The following is a 17,402-nucleotide window of genomic DNA, read 5'->3' on the forward strand; positions in this document are numbered from 1 at the left end:
GTCTGGCACTGGAGTCCAGGTGAGCAGTGGCTTCAACCTGTCCGCTGATGAGGCGATGTGCCACCACAGGAGCCTCCAACCAGCCCCGCCAACCTGAAAATGAATCACACAGCCAACCGAACACACAGAGACAACATCCATCCATCCATCCATTATCTATACACCGCTTAATCCTCATCAGGGTCGCGGGGGGGCTGGAGCCTATCCCAGCCGACCTACGGCGAAGGCAGGGGACAGAGACAACAGCAGGATCCAAAACACACAGTGAAACATGTCCATAATCACCACAATAGCTTTGTTATAATGAACAGAGTTCTTTGTACTTGTAGCCATGGTTGGATTATAATGAAGTATGATTCAAGCTATTATGTGTTCTCAGTCTGTATTTTTCCATGAAGCCGATGGTTCTTATAATTAATTAAGTTTCAAGTTACTATGTATTCTGAGTTTGTATTTTGTGCTGAGCCTATGTCCTTGAAGATAATGTGGCCGGTGAGAACCGGTTTGCACACCTGGAGATAGTGGAAACTCCTCTTTTCTACTAGATACGATTGTTACTTTAGCTACACGCCGTACCAACAACATCCACACACACTGCTTACTAAACATCAAGGACGTGGACAGAGCACAGAAGGATGCCTGTCCACGCCATTAGTAACTGACCAATTAAATCTTATCTATGTTGGGGGCAGGCCCAGCCCAAGAAGATATCTGTAACCTGGAACCGAAAACACTCAGTTCAGCTGGACATGAGATTCCTCTCTGTCCCTCTGAATTCCAGCGCTGTAAAACTTTACCTGTGACCTAAATAAATTCTGCATCTGAGAACTGAAGATTTCTCCGGCTTGTTCTTGGGCTTCCAACTAAAGAACCGGATCTAACAGTTGTGCCGTTTCCGCAGAGGAGCAGGATTTTATATTGTAAAGAAAAATGAGCCTGTGGTGAGTAAAAACTGGAAAAAAAAAAAAAAAAACTCCCAGAAATTGGAGTTGAGAGGGTTTAAGGTGCCACTGGTGTTTCACTTCTTTTCCTACAGCTTTGCATTGACATAAAGAGAAATAAACACTTTTAAAGGAGCATGCACTGTTACTATGAATTTATAATTATAGTTTATTTATGGTTTACTACATTGTGAGGTGCTGCCTTCTATAGCAACAGCATCATTCCTATTTCTCTCTGCCATGTCTACAGATGTGATGAATCAATCAGTGTCTCAGTCAAGTCATTTGAAACTAGACGCCAAAAAAAACAAAAACAAACATTAAATTGTGACATTTTTGAACATCAGCTGACATTTTCACATTTTAAACTTCTCCCTCCACTTTGGCCCCAGCAGCTGCCAGGGGCCTAAAAATAAGTAATGACTTTAGATTGTAGGGGTTGTCGGTGCAGTTGACCCACAGGGCTGTTGGCTCATTAATCTCAGTAGTAAACTCTCTCATGTTTGCAGTGTGGCCCTGTGAGCAGAGGGACAGAAAACACCCCTGCTGACTGTACTTACACCTTGCTCCTGTGGAAAATGCACAGTATGCATTCTTCCTATGCAGAGTGATTCCTGCAGTCGCGTCTATAAGAAAAATCCCACACTGACTGGACTGAGCCAACACAAAACATCAAAGTGTGGGGTTTACACCATTCCCCACATACTCACTACTTTAGTTCCCCTCCCTACGCTGGATGTTCAGTCTAGCGTGAGCTCTGACATTGATTTCTAGTTCAATAGACTTCTGAGTGAAGCAGTGGGCTGTGTGGGGAGCAGCACAGCATCCACGAGGAGCTCTGCTTCTCTCGGTTGCTCTTAATTGCAACGTCAGAGTCACAAACAACAATTTGTTGAACCTGTGGGAACCATTACTACCACTAGTGCACAAGAGGTGCTGAATGAACGGACAAACCCTCCACATGTAGGCTGATGTGCTTGTTGCTGCACAAGTCATATACTGTCATTTCTCAACTGTCTGTGAGTCTTATTTTATTTTCCTAATTATATGGCATAGAAAGTTCAACTACAGTTTTTAGGAGCAGTTCAGTAAACCCAGTTTCAAAGGCATGTTAGCTTTTTTTTTTTTAACTATCACTGAAATTACACAATTTTTCAGTCAGAAACAGTAAAAACAGAAAGAACTGTTTGCTTCATGGTTAATCATGTTGATGGTCTGGTGGTTCTGTTAGAAAAAACAAAAACAAATCTAACTTAGAGTTGTGATATTTTACCAAAAGCAGCTCAGTTGTGACAGAAATCTAGGGACTGGTTGGTTAAACCACCAGCTGTGTTCACACAGAGCAGAGAGGAGACGAGTATAGAAACCAGTTACAGACACTGAAGTACAGCTAGTTTGATTATAACAAAGGTGGCACGAATAAAAACGATATACAGAGGAGCAAGTTGTCAGCATTGTTCAGCCTGGTGAACTCTCTCTTTGGAGTTGATGTGCACAGTGTTGTTGAGTTTGTGGCAGCTGTAAAACTGTAACTACTAGGAGCAGTCACCATTTTCCCAGTAACAGTCTTTGATTCCAGGTTTTTTAACCTGGTTTTGTAAAATATAGACTCAAAGAAATGCAACGTTTCTTTTCTTTCCATGATTGTGTGCATTATATCTATACAGATATCAATGGTTGTGTTGTTTCTACTGAGGAGGAAAGAATGCTCAGAAACTATCTGGAGTTAAGAACGGTGATGTTATTACCTACAAAATTAAGAAATAACACTTCCCCTCAAACAACTTTTAAACGTTGACACTGTGTCTTAGGCCAAAGTGCTGCTGCTCCTCGTCCCATAACTGCTTTAAGTTTGGTCGTGTGTATTTACCATGTAAATTCTGTGCGACATTCATTTCCCTGTTATGATATTTTCTGAATGTATTCTTAGCCCAGTAGAATGCTTTGGATCATTGTCCTGCTGAACAATCAAATTCGTTAACTTGACAAGTTTTCAACTTCTTCTTTCCACCTCTTTAAGTTTGCTTGCTGAATTCCTCTATATACTTCAGAGCTCATAATTCCACCAAAAATATAAGTTTACCAGCACAACTGTAAGACAAACAGCCTCAGACTTCAACAGCCCAAATCTGAAGTCTCTCCTCCTTACTGCCCTCAGCTCCATGTGACTGGGTCTGGACTCACTGGACAGTAACACACATGTCTCAGCGGTTCTTTTTGGTGATAATAGTTTGTAGGGTCACCGGTTTCTTTAGCGTTTAAGCTTCTCGGAGAACTCACCTTCCCCTCTCCTGTCCTGTTCCAGGCCTTTGGCCAGGCCTATTCCACCCAACGTAAGGTAGCAGCGGATGGAGAGACCAACGAGGAGACGCTGCTGCAGGAGTCTGCCAACAAGGAGGCCTACTACATGGGCCGCCTCCTGGAGCTCCAGTCTGAGCTGAAGCACAGTCGAGTCACCGCCTGCAACGCCCAGGCCGACAGCGAGCACCTGAGCACCGTGCTGCAGGAGCTCAGGGAGGTACAGTACCACTGTTAGGGTACCTAATGGAACCAAATCCTAGAAAACCAGCTGCATTGGACAGAACAGGCCAGTCATTTACCAAACAGTGAACTTTCTTACCAAGGCAGATAACAAGCGTATCAAATTTTTCATTATGTGCAGTCGTGTGTTTATTAAAACCAACAGAATGTGGTAAAGACTTCCTCAAAGTTTTCTGAGACTGCGTGCAGCTTCAGCTTTCTTTTTGTACTGTCTCAGCAGAGTAACGAGATGTTGGAGCTGCAGCGGAGTCGGATGCGGGAAGAGATCAGAGAGTACAAGTTTCGGGAGTCACGGCTACTCCAGGATTACTCCGAGCTGGAGGAGGAGAACATCTCTCTGCAGAAACTGGTGTCAACGCTCAGACAGAATCAGGTGCAGATTACACGCATGCATATAGTTTGTGATTAAAAATGTTAAAGTCTTGCCTCAGTTCAACATTCACAGTGTAATAGATTTAAAACTTGTGATGGAACATTATCACATGATTGAAAGTGTGACTGTTACCCACAGTGTCATGAATCTGTTAAACCACTGATGTGGCAGTTTACATCTGATGCACCAAATTTTAATGTTAAAATTAAATAAGTTAAGTAAAATCTGATAAATAGAACTGTGTCACAGCATTAGTATCACCCCTCATATATCCTAAATTGTAGCCTTTATAATTTGCTAATTAAATTGCTTTAAAGAAGCGATTTTGAATTGAAATCGATTCATCACTTTGCTGATGTGACTTCTTTAAGACTTCTTTATACTCTTTCTACGGACTCCACGGACGCAGAGTTGTTGTTAATATACTGATATCTTGCTGGGATGTGCTGTGATTCTCAGTCTGACCTCCTGGTGGCAGTACTGTCTAACTGTAACATTGTTCAGACTCAGACATAATGCTACAGAAACATGTCTTTCTTTCTGCTTCCAGATTTAGTTCAGACTTAGTTACAACTTTCCTGGAAAACATAAACCTTTTGCAGGCTGTGTGCAAAATAATAGAAACATGAAGTAGTCAGTCCAGACTGGGAAGGATTTATCTGTTTGGAAAAACAACATATTTACCTGACACATATGGGCGGCTGTGGCTCAGGTGGGAGAGCAGTTGTGCTCTGATCCCAAGGTTGATGGTTCAATCCCCTCCACAGCTGAAGTGTCCTTGGGCAAGACACTGACCTGAAGTTGCTCCCAGTGGCAGACAGCAGCTTGCATGGCAGCTCTGGTGTATGAATGTGTGTGAATGGGTGAATGAGGAACACACTGTAAAGAGATTTGAGTAGCACCAAGGTAGAAAAGTGCTCCTTCACCATATGTAACTGATATCATTTATTCTAAACATGTCATAATGCAGATAGATTTTGTTTCTGTAAATGTTATAAGTGACATGATCTTACTGTAAATTATCTGTCTGATGACCAGAGAAAAAGTTCAATATTTAAAAAGCAACCCATGCATTTGAGGGATCATCTACGTGTTGTTCCATGGTTCAGGTGGAGTACGAAGGTCTGAAGCATGAGATTAAGGTCCTGGAGGAGGAGACAGAGCACCTCAACAGCCAGTTACAGGACGCGCTGCGTTTGAAGGACATCTCAGACGCCCAGCTGGAGGAGGCTCTGGAGTCTCTGAAGACTGAGCGCGAGCAGAAGAACCACCTGCGCAGAGAGCTGGTCCACCACCTCAGCATGTGTGACGTGGCCTACACTGGCAGCGCACACCTAATGTTCAGCTCTGCTCCACCGAGCGGCACCGCCACCCCGACTACTCTGCTCTCCCCAACAACAGAAGACCCAACAAGGTGGACACTTCTTAGCTAAACGCAAAACGCATTTATATCCTACTAATTTACTTTGTTTGTTGTTTTAACTACTTAAATATGGTTAGAATGGTCTGAATAGTAATTCCAGCAAAGATTAGACACATAGAAAGCCATTTTACATAAATAAAGAAATACAAACACTTTGACAGAAGACGATGGATTTCATATCCTCCATATCTTCATGTTGTTAGTCCTGGGTCTCTAGAACTCTTTGTTGAAGTCAGGCAAAGATAGGGATTAAACCAGTCAGTGCATCCCATTGCATATTACATTTACATTGCAATAAGCCCGGGGCTATTTTATATTTTTCTGACTGAAAAAAATCCAAAAGAACACCCAAGCCAACAAAGTATTAGTCCATCCTTCTGTACATGTGCTAGCTGTACTCTTGTCTATGGCTCTCAGCTTCAAGCCCATTGGTCTCTTCTGCAGACATAAATCATGAATGTGTAGTTTAATAAGGTAGAGACAGTGTTGAACAAACATTCCTGAAACTACAGTGCAACAGAGCAGCTCTTGGATGTTTTGAATGAAACGCTATGGAAACAAGATGTATCGGGCTTTGATGCACACACAGAACCTGTTGGTCGATAAATCCATTGTTGGTTCGGCTCTGCACATGGGATTCATTGGCAGGATGAAAAGCTGTATATCACCAGGCTTCATCTATGACCAAGTGCTCTACCTCGCCGGCACGGAACCATGAAAACAAAACTGATGGAATAAGTTCATTGTTACATTTGGACGAGTTGATGAACATCATATTCACACATTTCCTTAAAAACATCACATTTATTTGTAAATGTGGGGGAACCCTTTATCACAAAACTCCATTCTGAGAAATTCATTTTGCAGTCACACTTTATAGTCGACGATGCACTTTGGTGCCAGTCAAACTATTCAGTGATAGCTGTCAAAGGCCAGGTCGTAAATCTCACTCGTTTTCTATTTGCCATGTGGAAAGCAAATGATCCTAAAGCTGCTGTACTCGACTGTGATTGGCCAGGTGCAACGGCCACCTCCAGGGCGGGGCAGGGACGGCTGCAGGGTCGGTGTCCAGGGCGAACGGAGAGTGCCGAGGGCCGAGCCGGAAAGCTGAGGGGGCAGCATCATCAGATCTGTTTAGTGAGATGAACCTGACCGAGATTCAGAAGCTGAAGCAGCAGCTGATGACGGTGAGTGTGCTCTCTGATCAAGGCATATAGATTGATAGCACACACATGCTTTTAAGGTGAGTGTTTTATAATGAATTAAACACATGCAAAATAAATACGTCAGCCTGAGAGGTTAGTCAGAAGTCTGATTTATAAATACACACATGTGGTGAGGGCACTTCTTACTGATTGTGCAGACAGGAAAATGAATTAGAAGTGAACTTATAGCTGTATTGGGTTTTGAGTGTCAGAGATTTGCTGACTAGACAGAATCAAGCGGAATGTGAAACTAGATAAACAGCCAACTTTAAACTAAGACAAATATGCAGAAATAGAGAAACAAAGTGGGGACAGTGAGGACCGGCTGTCGCCTGACAGAGATCATAGGAGCGCAATTAAACTCAGTTCATTTTTATTTGTGTAGCATCAATTCACAACATCACAGTAAGATGAAGACCTTGCTGTCTTATATTCTGGAGGGAGACGCAACACATGTATGATTCCTTTTGAGCGACAGCAGAAAGACAAAAACCCTTCTAACAAAAAAGAAAAACCATGCGGGCAGAACCAGGTTCTAGGAGGGCGGCCTTCTGCCCTGAATGGTTGGACTGATGATAAAATGGAGAGAGAAGCAGACAGCAGAAAGAAAACAGACAAACAACACATAAGAGACAACAGACACTGTGGGGAAGTCGGTGAGAACAGTGACCGTAGAGCAGAACCCTGCAGCTCCACAGCCAGAGGTACCTGGACAGAAGGATTTCAAATTCTGTTCTGGATTTCACAGTACTAGTCCTGGACTAATATCTTGAAAACTTGTCAAATGCAAACACAACAATCTGGGTGGCTAGACATCAACCACGAGGATCAACCATGCACAATGGGAGCTTGGATCACAGCATGAAACTATGAGAACAAACAACATACTGAGGAAGGCAACGTGGTTGTTCCTCTGGGGTACGGATCTCAGATTTGGTATTGATTCATTTGTGTCTTCTCTGTTTTAAACTTGGGTAGAGGTTGATTAAGCAGAGCCAGGGTCTGTTGTTCACCTGGTTCACCTGTGGTAGGTTGAAAACTGTGTCAGCATTACTGAAGCTCACATACTGGCCCTTTGTTTAACGCGTTATTCTTCACGTGTCAATCTGAAACAGACAGAAAAACATACATTTTCCATAACAGTAAATTTAAACAACATTTTGTCTGCGATAATCATAAACTCAAGACAGTTAGATTCTTTATTTTCATTGTCTTTTGGGTTCATAATCCAGTAGCTGACTCCTCTTTAAATGCTTTTGAATAATTTACTGTGAACCATGCTGACATACAGTATTCCTACTGCATCAAGGACTCTGTCACTCACTTTCCTGCTTCCCGCTCTCCTCCTCTTACCTCCATCATCTCTTGTTTTTTCCTTTGTCTCACACATTCCCAAAATCTCAGGGCACTTCTCAGACCTTAGAACCAGCTGCTTAGTGCTTCAAGCCATGCTCAAGTCAGAACTCAGAAGCTGTATTTTGTGTGTATACACACATCCGTGTGCTTGTGTAAATCTGTCTCAGTTCCTGTTGGTGTAATTCCATCCATTCCTGCTACTTGCAGGCGCTTTGATCGGCTGATCTGCAGGAAAAGCTTATTTTTATCTCAGCTGACACACTACACTATCGACCCTCTCTAGTACATGGGTGGGTTTCACTGCTGCCTCTGATGCTGTATTTGGCTGTTTTTCAATGCTTATGAGTCCACTTTCTTACCACAGCATTGTTTCCTTTCTCCTGATTCACTTTAATTATTCACTTCAGTGTTAAATGTTAATAAGTGGAGTGTCATGCCAGAGATATGGACCCATGTTTTTTTTTTCAAATATATTTTTGTCATGAAGGAGTCTCACTGCAAGAGTGAAGAGTTCACACGGTGTTGATTAGGTCTATCAGTGTCCTCATCTCTCCGTATTTCACATTTTCGAATTTTAAATCTGCCCTCTGTGGTGACATTTTCTCACTGGCACATAGCGAGCACTTTACATAAACTAGTAATTTTTGGGGGCTGCACAGTGGAGCAGTGGTTAGCACCGTTGCCTCGCAGCTAGAAGGTCGCCGGTTGGTGTCCCGGTGAGGACACCCGGGATCTTTCTGCGTGGAGTCTCCATGTTCTCCCCGTGCAGCGTGGGTTCTCTCCGGGTTCTCCAGCTTCCTCCCACAGTCCAGAAACATGCTGAGGTTAATTGGTGATTGTAAATTGTCCGTAGGTGTGAATGTGAGTGTGTTTGGTTGTCTGTCTCTAAGTGTAGCCCTGTGATAGACTGGTTACCTGTCCAGGTGAACCTGCCTTCACCCTGAGTCAGCTGGAATAGACTCCAGCCCCCCATGACCCTGGTGAGGATTAAGAGGTGTATAGATGATGGATGGATGGATGGATGGATGGATGGTAGTTATTGGTTTGCCAGAGGTGAAGAGGGAATAAACTGCAGCAATGGAGACAGTGTAGGCTACAACAGCCAGGAGTGTAGTTGAGCCAATGGAAGCACCCAAGGACAGTTCAGCGCTCAGTTCAGGGTGATAGCAAACACATAGAGCAGACTTCATGCGGTAAACATGCATTAGCAGTTTTTCAGTAATTACCTTCACTGCTATAGGGAGGAGACAAGGTTTCACTCTGTTTTCAGCAGAGGTTGACATTTTTTTGTCAAGTTCCTGTGACTCATTTGATTGAAAACGTCAATGGCAGCAGCAATCCTAATATCAGCAGGTCTATTTTCTTCTGTTGTAGTCTTGATTCTCTCCTGGCTGCCCTGGAGTCTGGCAACTGCCTGATCAGTGCATGGCACAGCTTCCAAAATTCAAAGGCCAACAATGGAGTTAGATTTGAGAAGAAAGCATTGCACCGCAGAGTAAAAGACAATTATCCGTGCAGCATGTGGACAGAGATTGTGAGCCAGTCGGAAGTTTCTAAGGATTGTATGTGATGAGTGTTAAAACTCCATATGCTGTTTGGAGGACATGTGAAGTTGTCAAATTTACCACTGACTTGTGGATAACTAGTCTGTGCAGACAGCCAAAAATAATCTCTTTTGCAAAATGTTAGAAGCCAGTGGTGGTCGAGCGTCAGCTGACTGACATGATTGCTGGCAGATGCAGCCAAGATTTGAGACCCTTTGCTGTTGTAGAGGGACAAGGCTTCATTCGTTGTAAGATGTCTTGCTAAGTGCACGTACAGTTTATCACAATGTTGATGCTGAGTGTGAAAAGTGAGGAACTATGTTATTAAGGAGTTCCAATAGGTTGATCACGACAAACATTATTATGTTTAACATCCTGCTGTTACTCTCTAAATGGTGTGAGTTTAAAAAAGTGCAGTAGAACACAACTTAATGTAAGAAAGGAACGGAGAGAATCAAATCTAAATTACTGCATTGCCTAAAGATTGTCCAACAGGGGGTTGGGACAGGACAACATGTTTTTCTTTACTCTGTCATGGGAATGGAGTTTTTGTGCAGGATGGATGGGACAGGAGTGAAACTCTACTCCCATGTTTCAGTTCTTTATGTCAGTAAGAGGAGTGTTTTATGTTGAATAGTATGTCTCTGGATTGATAAAATGGTTCTACAGCCATAATAACAGTCAGATAGATCACACCAAAGAGTAGTCATGTGATGTAACAAAGTCACCTGGCTGCAATCAAACTGTTTGCAACCTAAAGTCAGCTATGAGGCCATTCCTAATCTTGCTGTTGCTCCCCCTCAGGTTGAACATGAGAAGGTAGCATTGATGACCAGCCTGCAGGAGTCCAAGACTCAACTCCAGCACACACAGGGGGCCCTGACTGAGCAGCATGAGAAGGCCCTGCGCCTTGGCAAGAAGGTCACTGCCCTCCGCCGCCTGCATCGAAAGGTCAGCCATGAGGCCCATGGCAGTGCTACCTCGCAGCTCAACTCTGAAACCCTGATGGAGCTGGACAGAGACGAGGAGGAGACTGAAGAGGAAGGAGAAACTGACGAGGAAAAGAATGAGGAACGGAACAGAAGTCGAGTATTTTCATACCAAACTCCAGGTCTGGAGATCCTGCAGTGCAAATACCGTGTGGCTGTAACAGAGGTGGTGGAGCTCAAGGCAGAGTTGAAAGCCCTCAGAGAAAGGCTGGCTCACAGTGGGGAGGGAGCATCAGAGGAGAAACCAAGGCGAAACAGTCAGTTCCAGAGGCTGGAGAGACACGTCGCCTCTTTGGAGAAGAGCTGCCGGGAGGGTCGGGAGAAGGTAATCCTGTCACTCTGACTGTGTGTCTCTGAGTAGGATAAGAGGTGTTTACATTTACATTTACAGGGATGAAATGTTTCCTGTCTTCTGCCAGATTTCTGCCCTGGAGTTGGAGTTGCAGACGGCTCAGCTAGCAGCCAGTGAGAGCCAGGGGGCGCTGAACGCAGCTCAGGACGAGCTGGTGACCCTGAGCGAGGAGCTTGCCCAGCTCTACCACCACGTCTGCCTGTGCAACAACGAGACGCCCAACCGTGTCATGCTGGACTACTACAGGTGTGACTGTTTGACTCATAGGACACCTGCAGAATCACTTCAGGAAACTCACATTAGAAAAGGGTTGGTTGTGAAAACACAGCACCTTGGATATAGAATTTTAGCCCCAATCCATTTATTGCACTTATTGTTATGTTTGCCTTAAAGGATAATTCAGTTCCCTTTAATGTTGATATCATGGCTCTATGGGTCTTGCTCACTTTGCACTGTTCACCTCTGTTGTACAGATTTAAGGAAAAAATGAAGTTCCAGCTATTTAAATTTGCAAGGCTACCTTTCTGGACACTCGACAGCTAAATGCAGTCGAGCATTCGCTCATGGACGATGATGATGAGAACAGTTGCATGTCATGTATGTCATGTGTGCACAAGATCGCTGATGCAGTTAAAATGACTGCTTCTGCTCCACAGCAAAGCTTCAACAGGTTCAAAAAAGTCTAACTTGCTATGCTTGTCTTATAGACAAGGCAGGGGGCTCAGGGGCCTCAGCGCCAGTCTCAAAGCCATGTCCTCGGACAACAGCAAAGTTCTCCTCACACCACGCCTAGCCAGGCGGCTGGCCGCTGTCTCTTCAACAACCTCAACTCCAGGGGAATCACGGAGCCCGTCTGAGTCTCCATCCAAAGAGCCCCTTTCTGGAGAGGCAGTAAGAGAGGAGAAGGAGGCAGACAGGGAGGGCCTTCAGGTGCCGTCTGAGCCAAGCCTGCCGCCCTGCACACCTCCTACCCGTTCACCCAGCATCAGTGCCTCTTCATCGTCCTCCTCCTCCTCATCGCCTGCCCTGGAGCCTGCTGGTGAGCTGCGCAGGGAGCCCATGAACATCTACAACCTCAACGCCATCATCAGAGACCAGGTAGAACACATGCTCATGTTGTGTGAGTGGAGTTCCTGCTCTCCTTTCTCTCCAGTGTTAAACTTTGCTGTTCACCCAGTTTTCTTCAGGCTCGTCCTGTTTCTCTGTTCTATCTGTCTTTACTTTCCTTCCTCTCTGCTCTCCCGCTCTTCATCTCTGGCTGATGTGGTACTTCTAGTGGTCTTTTCTTATCTTGCTTTTTCAGCTGTGTGTTATTGTTTCTCTCCTTCCTCCTGTTCATCTCTTGTCTTCCCCTACAGATTAAATCCGTGCTTTTGGCCAAACTCCTTGTTGTTTCTCCTTCACTCTTGTTGCTTTGATCACTTCCTTTTTTCCTTTCTCCTCTCTGTGAAGTAAACCACCTTGTGTCCTATTATCTCCTCTTGTCCTCATCTCCTCTTCCCTCCACCTTCTGCCTGTCCTCTCCCAGGTGAAGCACCTGCAGCGGGCAGTGGACAGGTCCCTGCAGCTGTCCAGACAGAGAGCTGCAGCCAGGGAACTGGCCCCACTGCTGGACAAGGACAAAGAGGGCTGCATGGAGGAGATCCTGAAGCTCAAGTCTTTACTCAGCACTAAGAGAGAGCAGATAGCCACCCTCAGACTGGTGCTTAAGGCCAACAAACAGGTGAGATCACATGCAGGGCTGTGAATACTGACAAAGGTAAAAAATATGTTTTAAACAATGTGTCAGGCTTTACTGGAGATCCAACGTGAGTTATTCTTAGAAGAAAATATCAAAATGTCCTGATGATAGTGTGCTGGTAACAGTGTGTGGGAGGGAGAAATGACTGGCTTCTCCTCCTGTATTGTGCCTCGTAGTTTGGTGGCTGCTGTGGAACAACCTCTAATTTACCAGAATAAAAAAGCCACAAGGCCAGATGCTGGGATTGTGTGTTACTGTATTTGGCTGTGTTGTTTGTGTTCTGTCAGCTACTGTGCTTTCTCAGACTACTGGTGCATGCTCACTGGTAACCCTGAATTACATGCTGTCACAACATTACATTTTTCTGTAGTTCTGCTTTCTGGTAAGAAGCAAATGAAGGCGGTGATGCTGCAGTCTGCTGGAACACGATCCAGTCTGTCAGTAGAGAGGTGTTAACGGCTGGACCCATACAGGTCCAGTCTGTTGTGTTTCTCAGAGGTGACACACCTCCAGCGACACACAAAATCAGCTCTTACATTTTTATTTTTATTTATTTTTTACACAAAACATCATTGAAAATAAATTTGAATTCAGCATGAACAAAGATTACATCTTGCAGTTCTCCCACAAAGAGCTCCTCCTGTTCCCTCCCTTCTCCTTCTGCCATTTCTGGCCGCCTGCACTTCAACCCTCTGAATGGCAGCTTTGAAACGCATGTCAGCCTCAATGTTAAGCCACTTAAAATCATCATCTGTCAGAGTCAGAAACAACAAAAACTAATGAGCACTTTTTCATCTTTGCAACTGTCCTTGAACTAATCACAGGTGATGTGTGGCTCCGTCTGGAAGATGTACTACATTTAGGTGTGAAATTGTGATCATCGAAATTCCTCTCCACATGTCTCAGGCAAAGACTCTCCAAAAACAAATCATCTGCCCTAGACAGTGTAAAAATGAAATATTCCTACTCCTTAGCATAACCAAGAAGCTAATAATGATTTTGTAATGAAGTGAATGAACTGCAGGCTGTGTTTAGACTAGAGAGGACAACAGGAAGTCAGGGTACAGAACAGGAAGTTGGAACATACATTCAGCACGATGACATTTCTTTCCAGTTGGTGTGCAGAGTATTGTAAAGAAAAGAAACTGAATTAAAGAATTAATAAAGAATCCATGGGATTACAACTTAAAATACTGCACAGAAGACATTTCACAGTTCTCTCTACTCCTAGTCATTGTTGTTCTGTTTCCATTGAGGTGTATTTTATATTGCAGTGAAGAAGGAGGAAAAAAAATACTACGAAAGTTTAATCACAGGTAAAATTCTTAAACTAGTGCTGCAGTATGCAGCTACTATCCATCCATTGTGGCATCTCTTCCTCTTCCTGGTTGCCTACATTGTGTTTTACTGCAAAGAACACTGAATACCTGAAACATGTGTAACATGCATGTGAAAAGCATTTTCCTGTCAGCTGTATTGCAGCTTAAATACTAAAATACAGACAATAGCTCGTGCCAGATCACAGTATTAATGACATTACCCAGCTATAAACAAATGCAGCAGAATTTTTTATGACATTCTGGTTAACTAAATCAAGGTTCCGACCTAGTTGGTTCCTTTCAATTGAAGGATGTATGACCAAAACATTATAATCAAATCAACTGCAATACTGATCCTTTTCCTTTACCACCCAGATCACAGAAGGTAGTGTACAGGAGTAACATTGCACATGTTGGTTCGTCAAGAGACTGAGTGAAGCAGCTCACATGTCATGTTCCAACTTACTTATGCTTCCCTTAAACCAACAGGGTTCGTTGAAACACTCACTCAAATCCCCAAACCTTTCATATATTGCTGTTAGTTTATATTATCTGTGTATGGTTTGTATGAGTTCTCCCAGTCATGTGTGCATTACATACAGGACGAAGGCCAGAGTTACCGCTGTCCACTCACAGAACATCTACTTCTGCATCAAGTGGAATTGTGATGCCTGTACGAGTTTGCACTTAAACACATGGTGTATAAACAAATGGTGTAAACAGTTGCATTGCCACATTGATTCAGCCTGCACACAGCACTGAAGACACACTCAGACAGTTGCTGTCATGCAACAGCTGTGCAGTGTCTCTCTTCTTGGATGTGGCTCACCGGGATGTTGCACTTCCAGGAGAAGTGAGATCTTAGTTTCTCATCAAAATGGAGGGAAGTGAGTTGGAAAATGCAGAAAGCAGGATTTCTGATGGCTGTAATGTGTGTTCACTCAGACGGCGGAGGTGGCTCTGGCCAATCTGAAGAGTAAGTATGAGGCAGAGAAATCCATGGTGACCGAAACCATTATGAAGCTGAGGAATGAGCTGAAGGCCCTGAAGGAGGACGCTGCCACCTTCTCCTCTCTGCGAGCAATGTTTGCCACCAGGTCAGACACAAAACTGAAGTACACCACCCATTTTTAAACATTTTTGGGGGGATTAATAACTCAAATGACTGTACATGTATAAAGTATTGTCAGTGTTTTGTTTTGTATTACCGTGACATGGAACTGCATGTGGTTCAGACAGTATTCCCAGTACACTGTGTGTTGGGGCGAGTTCCCCACAACAGCTTCTGAGTCCTTAAACCACCAAAAAGTCAAATAATGAATAACGAATCCTAAATGAATAAGTTCAGCTTTGCCATTCTTGTTCACTCCTCTTTAGGACCACTCTTGTGTCTGTGATGTGAAGCTACTGCCAGTCACAAGCTAGTTTAATTTAGCACAACGTGGCCAGCTCTGTCTAAAGGTGACAAAATGAAAGTCAAAGACAGACACAGACATCCAAATGACAGCAGGCTTCTCATCTAACTGCAAAGGGAATAAGCCTGTTCTGTTGAAAATGTCAAGCTTTTCATTACATTTGGGTGCTTTTTTTCATCTTACTTGTTGTCATTTCTACATTTCTATTTGCTCGTTTTAAACCTTCTTCACTGAGTTTCTCTTTCCAACTGCTGAAACGTCTGCAGGTGTGACGAGTACGTGACCCAACTGGATGAGATGCAGAGGCAGCTGGCTGCAGCCGAGGATGAGAAGAAGACTCTGAACTCGCTCCTGCGGATGGCCATCCAGCAGAAACTCGCCCTCACCCAGCGCCTGGAGGATCTGGCCTTTGATCAGGAGCAGTCCCATCGTACCCGGGGGGGCAGGCTGACCCGCGGGAAGACCAGCACCCCCAAAGTAAGTCACCCGGCCTCGGCCTCGGCTTCGACATCCAACCAAGCTCAAAGCTCCACTTCAGCTTTGGCCCCTGGCAGCCTCCCTTCTACCCTCACTAGTCCTACGTCGTTCCTCCTCGATGACCCCTCTGCCCCTCTTTCTCCTTCTGTGGTCAGTGCGGCCGCTGCAGCTCTGGCCTCAGCCCTCACCTCCCCCACATCGCACATACCTGTCCGCAGTCCGTCGTCGCCATCGGTCGCCTCACTGTCTGGCCTTTCGGTGCCAGAGAGCCCCCCTTCTCTGGAGGCCCCCTCTTCTCCCTCGACGCAGACCCACTCACAATCAACCCCTCTGAGGCTGGCCAGCTCCCAGTGGACTCTGGGGGTTCGGACGTTTGTGGTTGACTCCCACAGTTTCAGTGTCAACCTCTCCCCTGCTCCGTCCCGTAGCTCAGACCTCCCCAGGCACTACACCTCAGACACTCACCCCTCCCCCCCGTCCACCGCCGCAAGGCTGGCTCCCCCAGGATCAGCCCCCTCGTCCCCCTATCGCTCTCCTGTTCTGGGGCTCAGGCGCTCCACGTGGAGCCCCTCTGCCCGAACTCGGCCCCTGTCCAGCATGACACGCTCTTCTGTCCTTTACACTCCTTCCTCATCCTCCCCTTACTCCTCCTCTTACTCGCCCTCTTCCTCCCACAGCTACTCCTCTGCCTACCACAGCTCCCCTTCTGCTTTTACCCCATCTAGCTCCTACCTCACCTCTGGCTCCTCATCCTCCTACAGCCACTCCTCCCACTACACACCCCTCTACCCCAGATACTACAGCTCCTACCGGCCCCGGGAATGACCCTCCACTGTAAATCCTTTACTGTAAGCCTTCACGGCTTCTCCACCGAGCTCCTTACTGACACTAAAACTGCAACTCCCATCATTTTTCTCTTTTTGTCACCTGAGAGAGTAGGGGCTCACAGAGTGGAGGACAGAGTGGTTTCCTGTTTCCCAGTTCCTGTTTTCCTGTGCCTAAGCCTTGGCTAATGGGTTCTGAATGTTCAATGACTTTGCTCAGGGATTTGACATAAGGAGCACAAGCGGCCCCGCCTTCCTTTTATTCTGAGACTGCTGACCGGTCCACAGGAGGACATTAATAGAGACTTTTTAATGAGCGTTTTTAGCGTTTAGGTTCTTCAGGTTGAGACTACAGATGCATGAAGCGATTAAAAACCCAGAAACATTGAGACATTGACTGGACACTTGGCAGACACTCATATGTTCAAATGAGGGTCATGATACATTAGATACCATCCTCTATACTCAATGTAATATCCACACTGTTTAAATGGTAGTAAGTCACATACAATGTATACACAAACACTGTAAACCACACGCAAGCATTCTCTTTTGATTTTCAGAAGGGCTCAGTATGATTCAAACAAGGGTGGGACACAGTGATGGCACTAATGATAACGCACACTTTCTGAGAGCTTCTTTTCAAAGTCATTCGTGGAATCGCGCTCTGTGATGGTGGCAGTTATGAGGAGAATAGAACGAGGTAGCCTACTTTTTTTTTTTTTCTGCACAGCTGATCAATCACTGCGACTTGCTTGCCTGCTGGACTGTGGTCTCAAAAATGTCCACCACTCCCCCGTTCCAGTGTGCGTGGGGCATGAGGGCAGGGTGTCTGTTTGAAGCATACTGACTCCTTCAGTGTTTCAGTGTTAATTTCACCCTATAATCTCTCACAGGAACAC

At 44.9% G+C, this 17,402-nt stretch overlaps 1 protein-coding gene across 1 annotated transcript in view; it reads left to right on the plus strand.

Moving 5' to 3' along the window:
• Positions 1 to 16,501, plus strand: part of LOC103363512 (protein bicaudal D homolog 1-like) — a 42,318-nt gene extending 25,817 nt beyond the window's left edge. The window contains exons 2-11 of the mRNA XM_008290316.1: positions 3,247 to 3,459; positions 3,703 to 3,855; positions 4,965 to 5,269; positions 6,297 to 6,465; positions 10,188 to 10,697; positions 10,792 to 10,970; positions 11,432 to 11,822; positions 12,253 to 12,447; positions 14,730 to 14,881; positions 15,466 to 16,501. Of these exons, the coding sequence (XP_008288538.1) occupies positions 3,247 to 3,459; positions 3,703 to 3,855; positions 4,965 to 5,269; positions 6,297 to 6,465; positions 10,188 to 10,697; positions 10,792 to 10,970; positions 11,432 to 11,822; positions 12,253 to 12,447; positions 14,730 to 14,881; positions 15,466 to 16,501 (3,303 nt within the window). The remainder of the gene's footprint in view (positions 1 to 3,246; positions 3,460 to 3,702; positions 3,856 to 4,964; positions 5,270 to 6,296; positions 6,466 to 10,187; positions 10,698 to 10,791; positions 10,971 to 11,431; positions 11,823 to 12,252; positions 12,448 to 14,729; positions 14,882 to 15,465) is intronic.
• The last annotated feature ends 901 nt before the right edge of the window (positions 16,502 to 17,402 follow it).

Source organism: Stegastes partitus, unplaced genomic scaffold, assembly GCF_000690725.1.
Source record: "Stegastes partitus isolate 25-593 unplaced genomic scaffold, Stegastes_partitus-1.0.2 Scaffold15, whole genome shotgun sequence".
Taxonomy (NCBI): Eukaryota; Metazoa; Chordata; class Actinopteri; family Pomacentridae; genus Stegastes; species Stegastes partitus.